General features: G+C 47.9%; 1 protein-coding gene across 3 annotated transcripts in view; it reads left to right on the top strand.

Annotated features, from left to right (window-relative positions):
- The first annotated feature begins 2,712 nt into the window (after positions 1-2,712).
- Positions 2,713-12,883, top strand: part of SUSD4 (sushi domain containing 4) — a 121,339-nt gene continuing 111,168 nt past the window's right edge. For 2 of the 3 annotated variants that reach the window (XM_030868384.2, XM_030868383.2), the window contains exons 1-2: positions 2,713-2,854; positions 3,447-3,617. In XM_030868384.2, the coding sequence (XP_030724244.2) occupies positions 3,482-3,617 (136 nt within the window). In that variant the 5' untranslated portion in view covers positions 2,713-2,854; positions 3,447-3,481. Of the gene's footprint in view, positions 2,855-3,051; positions 3,187-3,446; positions 3,618-12,883 lie in introns of those variants that run through there. The other variant, XM_060300217.1, reaches the window with a different exon arrangement.

The raw sequence follows: 12,883 nt of genomic DNA, 5'->3' as shown, positions 1-12,883 counted from the left end.
TGTTAGAGTGGTCTCTAATCCGATATAACTGGTGTCCTTATAAAAAAGATTAGGACACACACACACACGCACACAGAGGGAGACACCAGACACTTGCACACACAGAGGGGTGACCATGTGAGCACACAGCAAGATGGTGGCCATCTGCAAGCCAAGGAGAGCAGCTTCAGAAGAAACCAAACCTGCTGACACCTTAATCTCAGACTTTTGGCCTCCAGAACTGTGAGAAAATAAATCTTTGTTGTTTTATGACACCTAGTGTGTGATATTTTGTTATGACAGTCCTAGAAACTAATACATGAGATAATGTGGAAAGCTAACAAAAGGGTGTGCTGTACCTGCACTCAAATACTTGTCTTCTAAAGTTGCATTAATAGAAGCAAATATTTAAAATACAGGATGTGCCAGTCCTGTCGTATGCTGGTCAGAACCCATAGAGTGAATGTGGAATCCCCTTCTGGAAACAAACTCTGATTGCTTGGGGGTGGGTGGCCATTGTGAAACTGGGTCCCATCCAGAGAAAGGCTACAAGGTTGGCGAGGAGTCTAGGCACTGTTACACTGTGCGAAGTAGCTGAGTTTAACCCAGAGAGAAAGGAAGAGTTAAGGGGACATAAAGCCATCTCCAAATGGGTAAAGCACTGTCTTAAGGAAGAGGAATTCCATCTAGCTGTGTGGGCCCAGATGGGAGAGCCGGAACCAGTGTGTAAAAGTTTCAGGGAGGTAGGTTTCAGTTCAGTACAAAGAGGGCTTTTCTAAGAGAGCTGTGGGCAAACATTACAGGCTTCCTCAAGTATTCCATGAGGCTGCATGACCACTTAGCAGAAATGTCAGAGGGGGGACTCAAGCACAGGTCCTGTGTTTGCACCAGATAAACTTGGATGTTTATTTCAATCCTCATATTCTCTGTACGACTGGATTGTACTTATCAGCTGGAGAACAGGTCTCAATAGTGCTTAGACATATCTCTTATGATTATAAAGACATACACATGGTCAACAAATGTTTCTGAGTTTGTTGATTTGACGGCTTATTAGAAAGCTTTAGAAAATTTACTGAGAAAAACAATTACATAAGTATTCAAACTCTAGAGGTCAGTCATAGGACCCTGGAAGCATGGGTACCCAACTAAGATTCTGGAGCCCCAAAGCACAAGCTTCAGCAGAAACGAACTTGTGCGAGTGAAAAATCTTAAACTTATTCTATACAAAGCTGCCATCTCAGTTTTACAAAGCAAAAATAAATAAATAGAAAAAATGCTGAATTAGATTTGTTTACTAAAAGTTAATCTATCCTGAAAGAATTTGTTAAAATTACTCCCAGTAAGAGTCGACAGAGTAAAAGCTGTAATTTCCTGACTACCATCAGTATGTGAGATTTGGGGAAAGCCGACGGAAGCAGAGGATGATTTGGTGGCGGTATCCGAAACATGGTTTTCATATCCACAAATTGCTACAGAATAATGGGGTGCCGCTGGTTCTAAAGTGCTGCCTACCTGCACCACCTCATCAGCTCACACCCCTTAACTACCGTGGCTGGGACGGAGGCCCTCGGAGCCAGGCAGGCCGAGGAAGACCAGTTTTGCGCAGGGCCAGCGGGCGGCCAGAACCAGTGGGGAGTGAGTTGCACCCTTCTGCGGGCTGGGCTCGGGCACCAAAAGCCGCAGAGAGACAACACCGACAAGGCGAACTCTCTCCAGATAAACTTGGATGTTTCCGAGGCAAACACCCTCGAACCCCTTGGGTTCCGATCCACAGCCCCAGAAGCACTCCCCCCCGCCGCCCCCTCCTCCGTACTCCACCTTCTGCAGCGGCACCGAGGATCCTCCCTCTCCCCGCAAGGAGAGCGCGCGCCGGGCGGAGGTTCGGAGGGGCCAGCGCATCTCCCAGACAGGCTCAGAGTCCTCCTGCACAAGCCTGCGGCTCGCAAAAGGGCAAATATCAAGGGAGCGGGGGAGGGGGAAGAGTGTCATTCGGGCTCGGAGCGGACACGCAGAGCCTTGGTGGGACCTGGTGAGGTGCGGAGAGCTAAACGCAGGAAAGGAAGAGACTTTGGCAATTGGCCGTCCCCCGCCCCGCCCACGTGAACCCCGTCGGTGGTGAGGGTCTTGGGGTGGGGACCGGCCGGGCTGTGCACTCTTGTCCCACGGGTTGGAGCCACCACCGCGGCAGCAGCCTAAAGCGGAGCCCTCTCCCGCGCCGTGCCGCGCTCTGGGGGCACCGGAGGACGCGCGGAGGCCGCGGCGGCCACCCGGGCTCGCGCGCAGCCCAGGCGGAGACCGCCGTTCTGCGCCAGGAAAGGGGCGACCCGGCCCTAGGCCTGTGCCGACAGGTGCAGGCGCGCGGGCTTCCGATTGGTTGCGGCGGCGGCGGGTCCCTTCCCCCTCCCCGCGCTGGCGGGGCCCCTTCCCCAGCCGCGGCGCTGGCTGGGTCTGCGGAGGCGCGTGCCCGCCGCGTGCGTGTCCGGGCTGCGCGCCTCCGCCCCGCCCCCGCCCCCTCCCTCTCTCCGCGCCGCCGCCGCGCGCTCGGGAGCTCAGGTAGCGGGCGCGCGGGTGACTCCTCGGGGGCGCGCGGCCGGACTACCGTCCTCCCCCGCGCAACTCCCGCACCCGTCCGCTCCCGGAGCCTGGGGAGGGAGAGCGCGGGCGGGGGGAGCTGGAGCCGGGCGCCGCCGCCGCCGCCGCCGCCGCCGCCGCCGCCGCCGCCGCCGCCGCCGCCGCCGCCGCCGCCGCCGCCGCGGCTTCCGTCTCGCTCGCTCGCGCAGCGGCGGCAGCAGAGGTCGCGCACAGATGCGGGTTAGACTGGCGGGGGGAGGAGGCGGAGGAGGGAAGGAAGCTGCATGCATGAGACCCACAGGTAAGACCGAGAGCCCCGGAAGGGGCTTTCCATCCCGGGGAGGCGCTCGCAGGCCGAGGAGGGGGAGTTGGTGCCTGGTTCTGCTCCCCGAGGGAGGAATTTTTTGACAGCGCGGAGAAATCTCACTGGGGACTGGGCAGTAGGACCCATCCCGATCCTGGGGAAAACCAGAGAAGTAGCTGGGGGGATCCGGTGCCACCTCGTGAGATTGCTAGGAGTGAAATGTGTAGGCCCGGGGAAAAGTGTTTTTTCAGCCCCGAGAGGCTGGAAGGCTTTAGACTTTCCTGTCGTGGTCACAGCCGCTGAATCCGGGGGACCGGCACGGAGCCAATGTGCGCTAACCCCTGCCCTCCCACCCCTCCTCCATCCCTCCCGCACGCGCAGCATCCCGCGGCGGCAGTTACTCAGTGTACCCCGCGCTGGGGAGAAGAGGGGGGAGCTCGCAGTGGGAAAGGGGGCGGGGGCCGCGCGGGTGAGGAATGGGAAAGGAGCAGGGGAAGCCGAGGGTCCCGGTCCCAGGGCGGAGGAGGGGGAGCGTGGCCCCCGGCGCCCTGGCAGCCTGGGGTATCGTCGTGTTCGCTCTTGGTTGCAGACTCTTGCAAGCCGGATGCCCTCTGTGGATGAAAGATGTATCATGGAATGAACCCGAGCAATGGAGATGGATTTCTAGAGCAGCAGCAGCCTCAGTCCCCCCAGAGACTCTTGGCCGTGATCTTGTGGTTTCAGCTGGCGCTGTGCTTCGGCCCTGCACAGCTCACGGGCGGTGAGTGACCCCGCCGTGGTGGGGAGGGCCTGGGACGGCAGGGAAGGGGAGCCTGGCTGGCAGGATAGCCTTGCCACTACGCCCCTCCTACACCCCACACTTCTGGGGTACCCGAGAATCCGAGGAGCCCCTGTGTCCCAGCCTGAGACCACCCTTCTTCAAAACCCCTGGAGTTCCCAGAAAATTCCTCTGTGGAGCCTGCATAGATTCACACACCCACATTCTGTCTGGAGCTTCCCACCAGCCACCCATCCTGGCTTCTCTGAAGGAAAGACAATAAGCCTGGCCCATTATTCTCACTTTGGCCAAGAGAGAGAGAGAGAAAGAAAGTGGTGTATTTGTGGCGAACGTGTGTTTGTGGACCTTTGACCCTGGTCTGTGCCCTCAGCAGGGAGAGGTCAGTTTTCAGCTTCTGGATTTAGGCCAGAGTTGCAAGAACCACCTTTGTGAATGTAAAGGGTCTGGAAATGTGACCAGACTGGCTGCAGGACAGCTTTATTTGAAAGTTAACTTTCTCTTTGCCTTGGGAGGTGGTGTGTTCAGGCATGCCCGTGCATGTTGACGGTGGGGAGGGGATGCACAGTTGTTCCTTCAGATGTGTTTCTGGAGAACTGCTTGGCTTATCCAGGTCTGAGTTACAGGGGGAATAAAGTCGAGTGCTTTTTTATGAAGTGGAAGTTAGCTGAAATCAAATTCAGAGCCTCAGTCCTCAGAGGCGGCTGATATCTGACATATTCGGTTCTGGCGGGGAGGGCTGTCTTTTGGTTGTGGTAGAGGAAGATGGATGGCATTCCTGTCTGAATTTCAGAGCCTAAGGGTCTTTCTGCCACCACTGCTCTTTGCCGTCCGTTCCAGATTTCCTGTGAGAGCTTGCTGATGTGGGCATATTAAAAGGACAGAATCATGTTTCTGGAGCTGAAAAACTGTTAATCTACAAAGAAATTATAATTGGTGGAAAAGCAGGTATTGATTGATAACAAGTAAACCATTTTAGTGTTTTAAAATATTGCCGTTTTAGAGAATTCAAAGGTGAAGATGGAAATAATGAGTGAAAAATTAGTAGAAGTGGGGGAGGGCACTACCAAGTTGGGCTTTAACACAGAGGAATCAATAACCCAGGCGTTGCACTTAGAGGTCTGAAAGATGCCAGGAGTCTAAAGGAGCTTCCTGTGATGTGCATGTTTATCGGAATCAGTGAGAAAACACTCACTTTGGATGGGGGACCCGGTTTTGGTTTTTCAACAAGGGGTAACTTTTTTGGTGCTCCCTTTTTTTATAAAAATGTCTCTGAGGCAGGTGTCCTCTTCATAGAGACCAAGGTCAAGTGGGATGGCAGGCCAGCACCTGTGTGGCCTGCCAGGGCTCTGGTCACAGCCTCTGTCCGCCCGTGAGCTTTAACTCCACTTGGAGGGTGACTGAGACCAGGTGAGCAGGACAGCCTCGAGCAGGGCCTGGTCATCACCTCCCCTCTTCCCTTTTCTTTCCTCCAGTTCTAGCTGTCATTTCCTTAAACCAGGTGCACGTGATTCTCCATCCTCTCTGTTCCTTTCTCCAGTGTAGGTGACAGGTTAGTCAGGGTTCATCTGTGTGTGTCTTGACTGTTGTTATTGGAAGTGTGAGGTGTGAGCACAGCCTGGACTTGGCTGGCTCTTGGTTCTGCCATTTGTGTTTACAGAGCATCCCCCCACTCAAGGATCTCAGAGCTCAGTACACAGCACAGCCCCCTCAGTCTCACATTAGTCACCCGTGCGGTTGTACAACACGTCTTTTACTCCCCTCTTCCGAGAGGCAAAGATATCAACAGAAAGATGCAGGGCCTTAAAGAAGGCGGGACGAGGGTTGCCTGTTACCTATCCCTTCTTTTTTTTTTTTTTTTTTTTTTTTTTGCGGTTCGCAGGCCTCGCACTGTTGTGGCCTCTCCCGTTGCAGAGCACAGGCTCCGGACACGCAGGCTCAGCGGCCATGGCTCACGGGCCTAGCCACTCTGCAGCATGTGGGATCTTCCCGGACCGGGGCACAAACCCGTGTCCCCTGCATCGGCAGGCGGACTCTCAACCACTGCGCCACCAGGGAAGCCCCACTTCTCCCTTCTTAGTTCCCACACGCTGTAGAAAGGCTGGCCATCAGCTTTGTGTCATCTGGAACTCCCTCAGGCTGAGTGTGATTTCTGGAAGCTGATTTATCATTTCAAAATTCTTCTATGAATAAACAGTTTGGGTGGAAGAGCGTGGTGGAGGATGTTCTATGGAGTTTACTGTATGGAGATTTCTTTCTTAGGAAAGAAGTCCACGTGGAGGCTACAGGGTGGTTTCATTAAAGCAAATTCATTTTAATTCTAGACCAGTGCTTCTAAAATTTTAATGTACTTATGAATCACTTGGGATCTTGCAAAACGGCAGATTCTGGTTCAGCTGGTCTGGGGTGAGCCTGAGAGTCTCTGTTCCCAACAAGCTCACAAGTGATGCAGTCGCTGCTGCTCTCAGGACCACACTTTGATTAGCAATGCTTTCGACGAAGAATTCCTTAAAGCAAATTGGTTCTGACTCGAGACTTTCTGCCGTCTCTCTCAAATACCCAAATACAAATGGCCTGTGAAGAGGCAAAAGTCTCACCCAAGCGTCTAATCTTTAGGTGATACACAGAACTGAAAGTCAGCCCTCAGAGAGTGCTGTCTTTTTTTTTTTTTTTCCAACCATGAAAAGGTGCCTATTTAATAGACGCTGTTCTGAAATGTGGATTTTCATTTTTGATTGCTTTCAATGGAAAAGGAACATGACAATAGCAAGATATAATAGTCTCAGCTAGGAGGGAAAAAAAAAAAGAGCATATGCCCAATACAGGAGTTACAGAAAAAGCCTGAACTAGAAAGGGAAAAATTGAGCAAGTGATCAGATGAAGAAAAGGAGGGAAGAGAACTCTGTCAAAAACGAAGTGCTTTCTCCTAGAAAGCCAGAGGTTCAGTTCAATTCTCAGAGCCCTAAGGGAGCTTTAATGAGCCTGAGTTGGCCTGAGGTGACTTTTGGACGGCTCTTTCCAGGTTGCCGTTTATATATTAGGAAAGAAGACCCACATTTGGGGCCACTAAAACCATATACTGTGAGAGGAGTAACATCAGGTTTATAGGGAGACACAGGGCCTCGCTGTTCCCAGAATCTGGACGCAGCACAGCTTCGGCTGCTTCTCTCTTCTTCCCTCGCAGTATGTGTTCCCTGAGATGGTTTTTGGGTATTTGAGGTCTGCCCGGAGTGGTCCACCCAGGCTTAGAGGAAGAGAGCTAAGAGTTTGCTTTATGTTTAGGTCCTTGAAGGCGAACTCATTAGTACAACCTTATAGTATCACTGGCCACGCTCTGCTACTTGATAGCTTTGGGGTTTTGGGCATTGGAAGCCTCAGTTTTCTCATCCATAAAATGAGGGTGATGCTGCCTAACTTCCGGGGTTGCTGTGAGGGATGGGAGTCGTGAACACACTCAGTAAATGTAGACAGTAGTGAGCAGGGGGCTAACCAATCTGGAACCTTCCCGGCCTTTGTTTTATTCATTCAGTAAAACCTGTGACAAGCACTGCTGTATATAATGTTCTTTTCCCCTAGAAGAACCCTTCCTTCCTCTCTATTTTTTGCCAAGTGAACACATTTCTCTTTAAGACCCAACTTAAAATGCCATCACCTCTTTCATATTTCATTTCCCCCCTGCACTAGGTATAACCCTTTGTCCTAGTGTCATCTCATCCACTAGAGCATAAGCCCATTGAAGGCAAGAACCTTGACTTTATTTATTTTCATGTCCCAGGCACCCAGCACAGCATCTGACACACAGAAGATGCTCAGCTAATGCTGACTGACGGCAAGAAAAGACATTCCCAAATTGCTGACACACCGTTTAGAAAATAATTACCATGGGCGGTTACAAAAGTACTACAAGAGTGTCATGGCGATTGAGGCCACTTCCACTCGGAGGAGGCCTGGGAGGTTGGAGGAGAACTCAGGAAAGGTTCTAGAGAAGAGGTGGCACTTAGGATGAGATCTGAGGGAGGCAGTGGTTGGAGCATCTCAGGGGAGAGACACCTTGTGCAGAGGTGTGGAGGTGGTGACGTCATTGAACTGTTCAGGGAGACAGAACAGTCTGGATCATCTAGAACATGGTAGACCTGCAGGGAACCAGTAGGTAAGGAGGAGGAATAAATAGTTTGGGACCCAATCATAAGCCCCCGTGAGGATTCCGAGTGTCGCACGGCAGGCAGTGGGAACCACTGAAGGGTTTAGAGCAGGAACGTAATATCATCTGAGCTATGCTCCGTTTCCTTTCTCTGCTTCCAAGTCTCTGACCCAGGGCACTCCCCGTTGGGCTGCCCTGTCTGCACATCAGAGTTGTGGCACTAGTACCGCTGGCTTAAGCTCCTGGAGGTCTTGTTTGGGCCATGTGGCCGTAGCATTGAGCTGTGTGCCAGCAGGCAGGAACAAATGCTGTCTGCCCAGCTCACTGAGTTGGAGGTGCCCGTCTCTTGGAGTTTGAGAAAGATTTCTTACGTGGTAGAGCGTAAGCTTCTCCTGCAATGTTATGTCTAAAAGCCACAGTTTCAACCTGTACTTAATTCAGTCTGTAAACAAAAGTCCCAGCGTCTCAAATTATAAAGCATGTTTCTTCAACAAAAGCCACTCTAATATAAGCAGCATGGAAACGCTTTTGATTTATCCCCGAGGTGAAATCGGAAAGCTCTGGGAGACAGGAGAAGGATTTCATACCACAAATAGCGAATCTCTCATCTCAGAGGCCTGAAGTGGCAAGTTGGAGAGAGTCAGTGGTTCTTTAATTCCTGAGAGTAACAAAGAGTGTAGGTGAAGATTGCTCTCCAGTAAATATTGATTAAATACGGGAAGAAAAGCACCCATGTGGCGCTCTTCCTGGTGTCAGAGGCATATTTCAAAAGCTTCCAAAAGGCCACGGAGACTTGCCCTTAGCTGGGAAGCTCTGGTACAGCTTGAGAGCCCAGTGTTCTTTACAGGGGTGATAGATCAAGTTCAGTCTCTGCTGTTAAATAGCCACGTGGCTTTGGGCAAGTTGTGTAACTTCTCCTGAGCTCAATTCCTTCCCTATCACGAACATTCTTTAATTCTGTGATTATAGGAATTTGATGGGTTCTGAACACTGTGGGTAAAAGCCAGCTCTGTTTTCTCCCGTCTATTCATCTATCTTTTGTGAGTGTCTGTTGCATGCCCTGGGGATACGAAGATAAGGGAATTGAATGTAGTCCTTGATCCTTAGGAAAGTGACAAGTAAGGGCTGGTTTCTTGTCGAAAGTTTGAATGCAGAAGGTTGCATCAAACTGTTTTCTTCACGTACATTTTTAATTCAATTGAAAATTTAGCGTTATTTATTGATACTGAAGAGGTAGGTGATTTTTCCAGACTTCTTTTATCCTTGTCTTATTTTGCAAGCTCATTTGGTGTTTGATAATTGAAATAACCACACTTAGTAACAATATGTCTAAAGAGGTCACTGGGATCATCGTCTCTGAATTGAGGGAAAGAAAGGGGCAGAAAAATAGGTTTTCTGATTTGTTTAGAAGCACAGTTGCATTTCGCCAAAACCAACCACAGCACTTAGGACAGAGGCATCAGATGTAGATTCTCATGGATCAGATGCAACATTTTGTTGATTTATTGGTCCATTCTCACAAGAACAAACTGTCAACTGTTGCTAACCATGGAAGATTGGAAAAAGATGGGACAACTTTTATTTATTTTATTTTATTTTTGGGGGGGACAAGTTTTAAATTGGCCAACACCTGAGTGATGGATAAAAATTTGTCAATTGTTGTAATAATACTAATGGCAAACCTTTAGACAGTGCTTACTCTGTGCCAATGCTGTTTTCCTCATTTATATATATTAACTCATTTAATCCTCATGACAGCTCTACGAAGTAGGAACTATTATTGCTCAGGGTCACCCCGATAGTAAGGCATGGTGGCCCATATTATCCTTTTAATTGTAAACTTTCTCCGTAGGCATGGAAATGCTAATCTCTAAATGCATTTTTTTGCTTTTTGTGTTTCAACCCAAGTATTTCTCTTTAAGTCACAGTTATCAGATATTTTGGAACTGTGGCCTGCCCCACCTTGGAGTAAGAGAACTCTTTTTTCAATTAAAGTATAGTTGATATACAATGTTACATTAGTTTCAGGTGTATAACATAGTGATTTGATAGTTTTTAAGATTATACTTAATTTAAATTTATTATAAAATATTGGCTATATTCCCTGTGCTGTACATTACATCCTTGTATCTTACTTATTTTATTTTTAAATTATTTATTTATTTTATTATTTATTTTTGGCTACATCAGGTCTTAGTTGCAGCACGCGGGATCTTTGTTGAGGCATGCGGGATCTTTCCTTGCGGCGCGCGGGCTTCTCTCTAGTTGCGGCACACAGGCTCCAGGGCACGTGGGTTCTGTAGTTTGCAGCACGCAGGCTCTCTAGTTGAGACACGTGAGCTCAGTAGTTTTGGTGCAAGGGTCTAGTTGCCCCGAGGCGTGTGGGATCTTAGTTCCCTGACCAGGGATCAAACCTGTGTCCCCTGCCGTGTAAGGGGGATTCTTTACCACTGGACAAGGGAAGTCCGTCTTATTTATTTTATATAGTAGTTTGTACCTCTTAATCCCCTTCCCCTATTGTGCCCCTCCCCTCACTGGTAACCACTTGTTTGTTCTCTGTATCTGTTTCTGTTTTGTTATACTCATTTGTTTTATTTTTAAAATTCCACATGTAAGTGAAAACATGCAGTGTTTGTCTCTCTCCGTCTGACTTACTTCACTAAGCACAATATCCTCTAGGCTTATCCATGTTGTTCCAAATGGCAAAATTTCATTCTTTTTTATGGCTGAGCAATAGTCCATTGTATATGTATACCACATCTTCTTTATCCATTCATCTGTTGATGGACATTAAGGTTGCTTCCATATCTTGGCTGTTGTAAATAATGCTGCTATGAACATGGGGCCGCATATATCTTTTCAAATTAGTGTTTTCATTTTCTTTGGATATATGCCCAGGAATGGAATAGCTGGATCATATGGTAATTCTATTTTTAATTTTTTGAGGAACCTCTGTGCTGTTTCCCATGGTGGCTACACCAGTTTACATTCCCACCAACAGTGTGCAAGGGTTCCCTTTTCTCTACATCTTCACCAATGCTTATTATTTGTTGTCCTTTTTTAAAAAATTGTTTATTGGATTATAGTTGAATAAAAATGTTGTATTAGTTTCTGCTGTACAGCAAAGTGAATCAGTTATACATATACACATAGCCACTCTTTATTAGATTCTTTTCCCATGTGGGTCATTACAGAGTATAGAGAAGAGTTCTCTGTGCTATACTATTAATATATTAATATTGTTATCTTTTTGACGATAGCCATTCTGACAGGTGTAAGGTGGTTTTTCATTGTGGTTTTGATTTGCATTTCAGGGGCGCTCTTTTGTGTTGTGACTCAAAAGCAGAAAATATATAAGCAAATCAACAACAGCAACAGCATCTCTCAACTCGAGAAAAAGTGAGAGCCACAGTGCCTAAATCTTGAGCTCCGAATGGAGAGAGGGAAGGGGCTAGAAACTCGTGAACTTATTAGGATGTGTTTTATTTCAATTCCAGTCTCTTTGTGACTGTCTGAGGAAGGGGGTCAGAATGAATGAGATATGCTCTGAGTCTCACCTGCCCTGAGGAGGAAAGGGTGTGAAAACAAATGGCTGGTCTCTGGGGCCTTCCGTTAGTAACTGTCAGACCGTCACCGTCCCCTCCTGTTTATTGTCCCCAATGAGATAGCCTTAGTGACTGTCAGACAATCACCATCCCCTCCTGTTTATTGTCCCCAATGAGATGGCCTTAGTGACTGTCAGGCCATCACCATCCCCTCCTATTTATCGTTCCCAATGGGGTAGCCTTCCTTGGAGGGGTCCTTTTCCATGCCATGTTGTCAAGCACTAATAATAACTTTAGCTAGTATGTGCTTAGAATGTTATGGTTTGCAAGGTGTTTTTACATGTATCACCACCTTTAATTTTCTTAACAACCCAGTGAAATGAAGAGATTTTGATTTTTTTCTCTCTCTCTCTCTTTTTTTTTTTTCTTTTTAATTTGAAGAGACATTCTCTGGGAGGTTGATCTCCTAAGGTCCCACAAATAGACAAAGACGGATAAGCGGCCAGGCCTATTGGTCGAGACTTATCTCTTCGGGGCCAGCCTTTAAACCTGTCTTTTCATTTATACGATGTAGATGATAATCTAATTAGTACATATCAAAAGATAAAAAGAAAAATTATAGCTGAGGATCATGGGCACCACGAAAAGTTCCTTCAACAGCTTTGAATTAAGAATAAGGTTTGATATTTGATGAGATCTGAGCGCTGTTTACTCTACTGTCCAGGAAGATGTTTGTGTTTGATGGTATGAGCTGAAGACACTAAGTTTTAAGGAAGCATTTGGCCCAGTGTTTCTTCTTTAAGAAAAAGATTGCTCTACTATTCTAAGACAGAAGAAATTATCCACTCAGGAAGAAAAACAAATAGAAATAATTAAGTAACTTGCTCACAAACTGGAATTGAAAGTGCATTGGAATATAGCTTCTTCATTGAGAGTATTGTAATTGCTTCATTCATCTGAAACAGGGTAAACTGGGAACATCAGAGAAGTAAAACAAAGTAATTCTTGACATTGTCTGGCGATGCCAGTAAACTTGGGAGCACTATGGTGGGTGAGCCTCCATTAATTCACCGTGGGGTAAAGCCACAAGCAGCCCCGGGAGGGCCTGTACACAAGTATGTACACAAGTGTGAGCACGTCCAGTGAATGCCTGGTCTCCAGGAACGGATTTTTATCCTTAGAGGTGAGAGGACTTGCAGAGCCCAGTAGGATTGGTTAATAATCATTTCATCACTATCCCAATAAACTGACCTTTTCAAGGGAGAGGATGAGTAAGGTTTTCTGGAAGTGACAGTTCGACCTGGTTATCTCACGTTTCTGTTTGCAGTGGGTGACTTTTATGGCCTGGAATTACCAGTGAGGGAGCAGAGCTGAGCAAGGAGGGTCACTCGTGTTCGAGATGCCTTTTTTCTCCGAGTCACAAAATACAAAAGGACCTTATTTCTTTGGTTTGATTGCATTTATAAAAGGGATATGTGATTGAATTGGGTGAACCAGCAAGAGAGAGGTTCTTTTAAGGAAGAAAGAAAATCCATTCTTACAGTGGATTCTTTAAAATCTGAATG

This window comes from Globicephala melas, chromosome 1 (genome assembly GCF_963455315.2).
Source record: "Globicephala melas chromosome 1, mGloMel1.2, whole genome shotgun sequence".
NCBI lineage: Eukaryota > Metazoa > Chordata > Mammalia > Artiodactyla > Delphinidae > Globicephala > Globicephala melas.
Note: the sequence above shows the minus strand (reverse complement) of the source record. Positions and strands in the feature narration are given on the sequence as shown.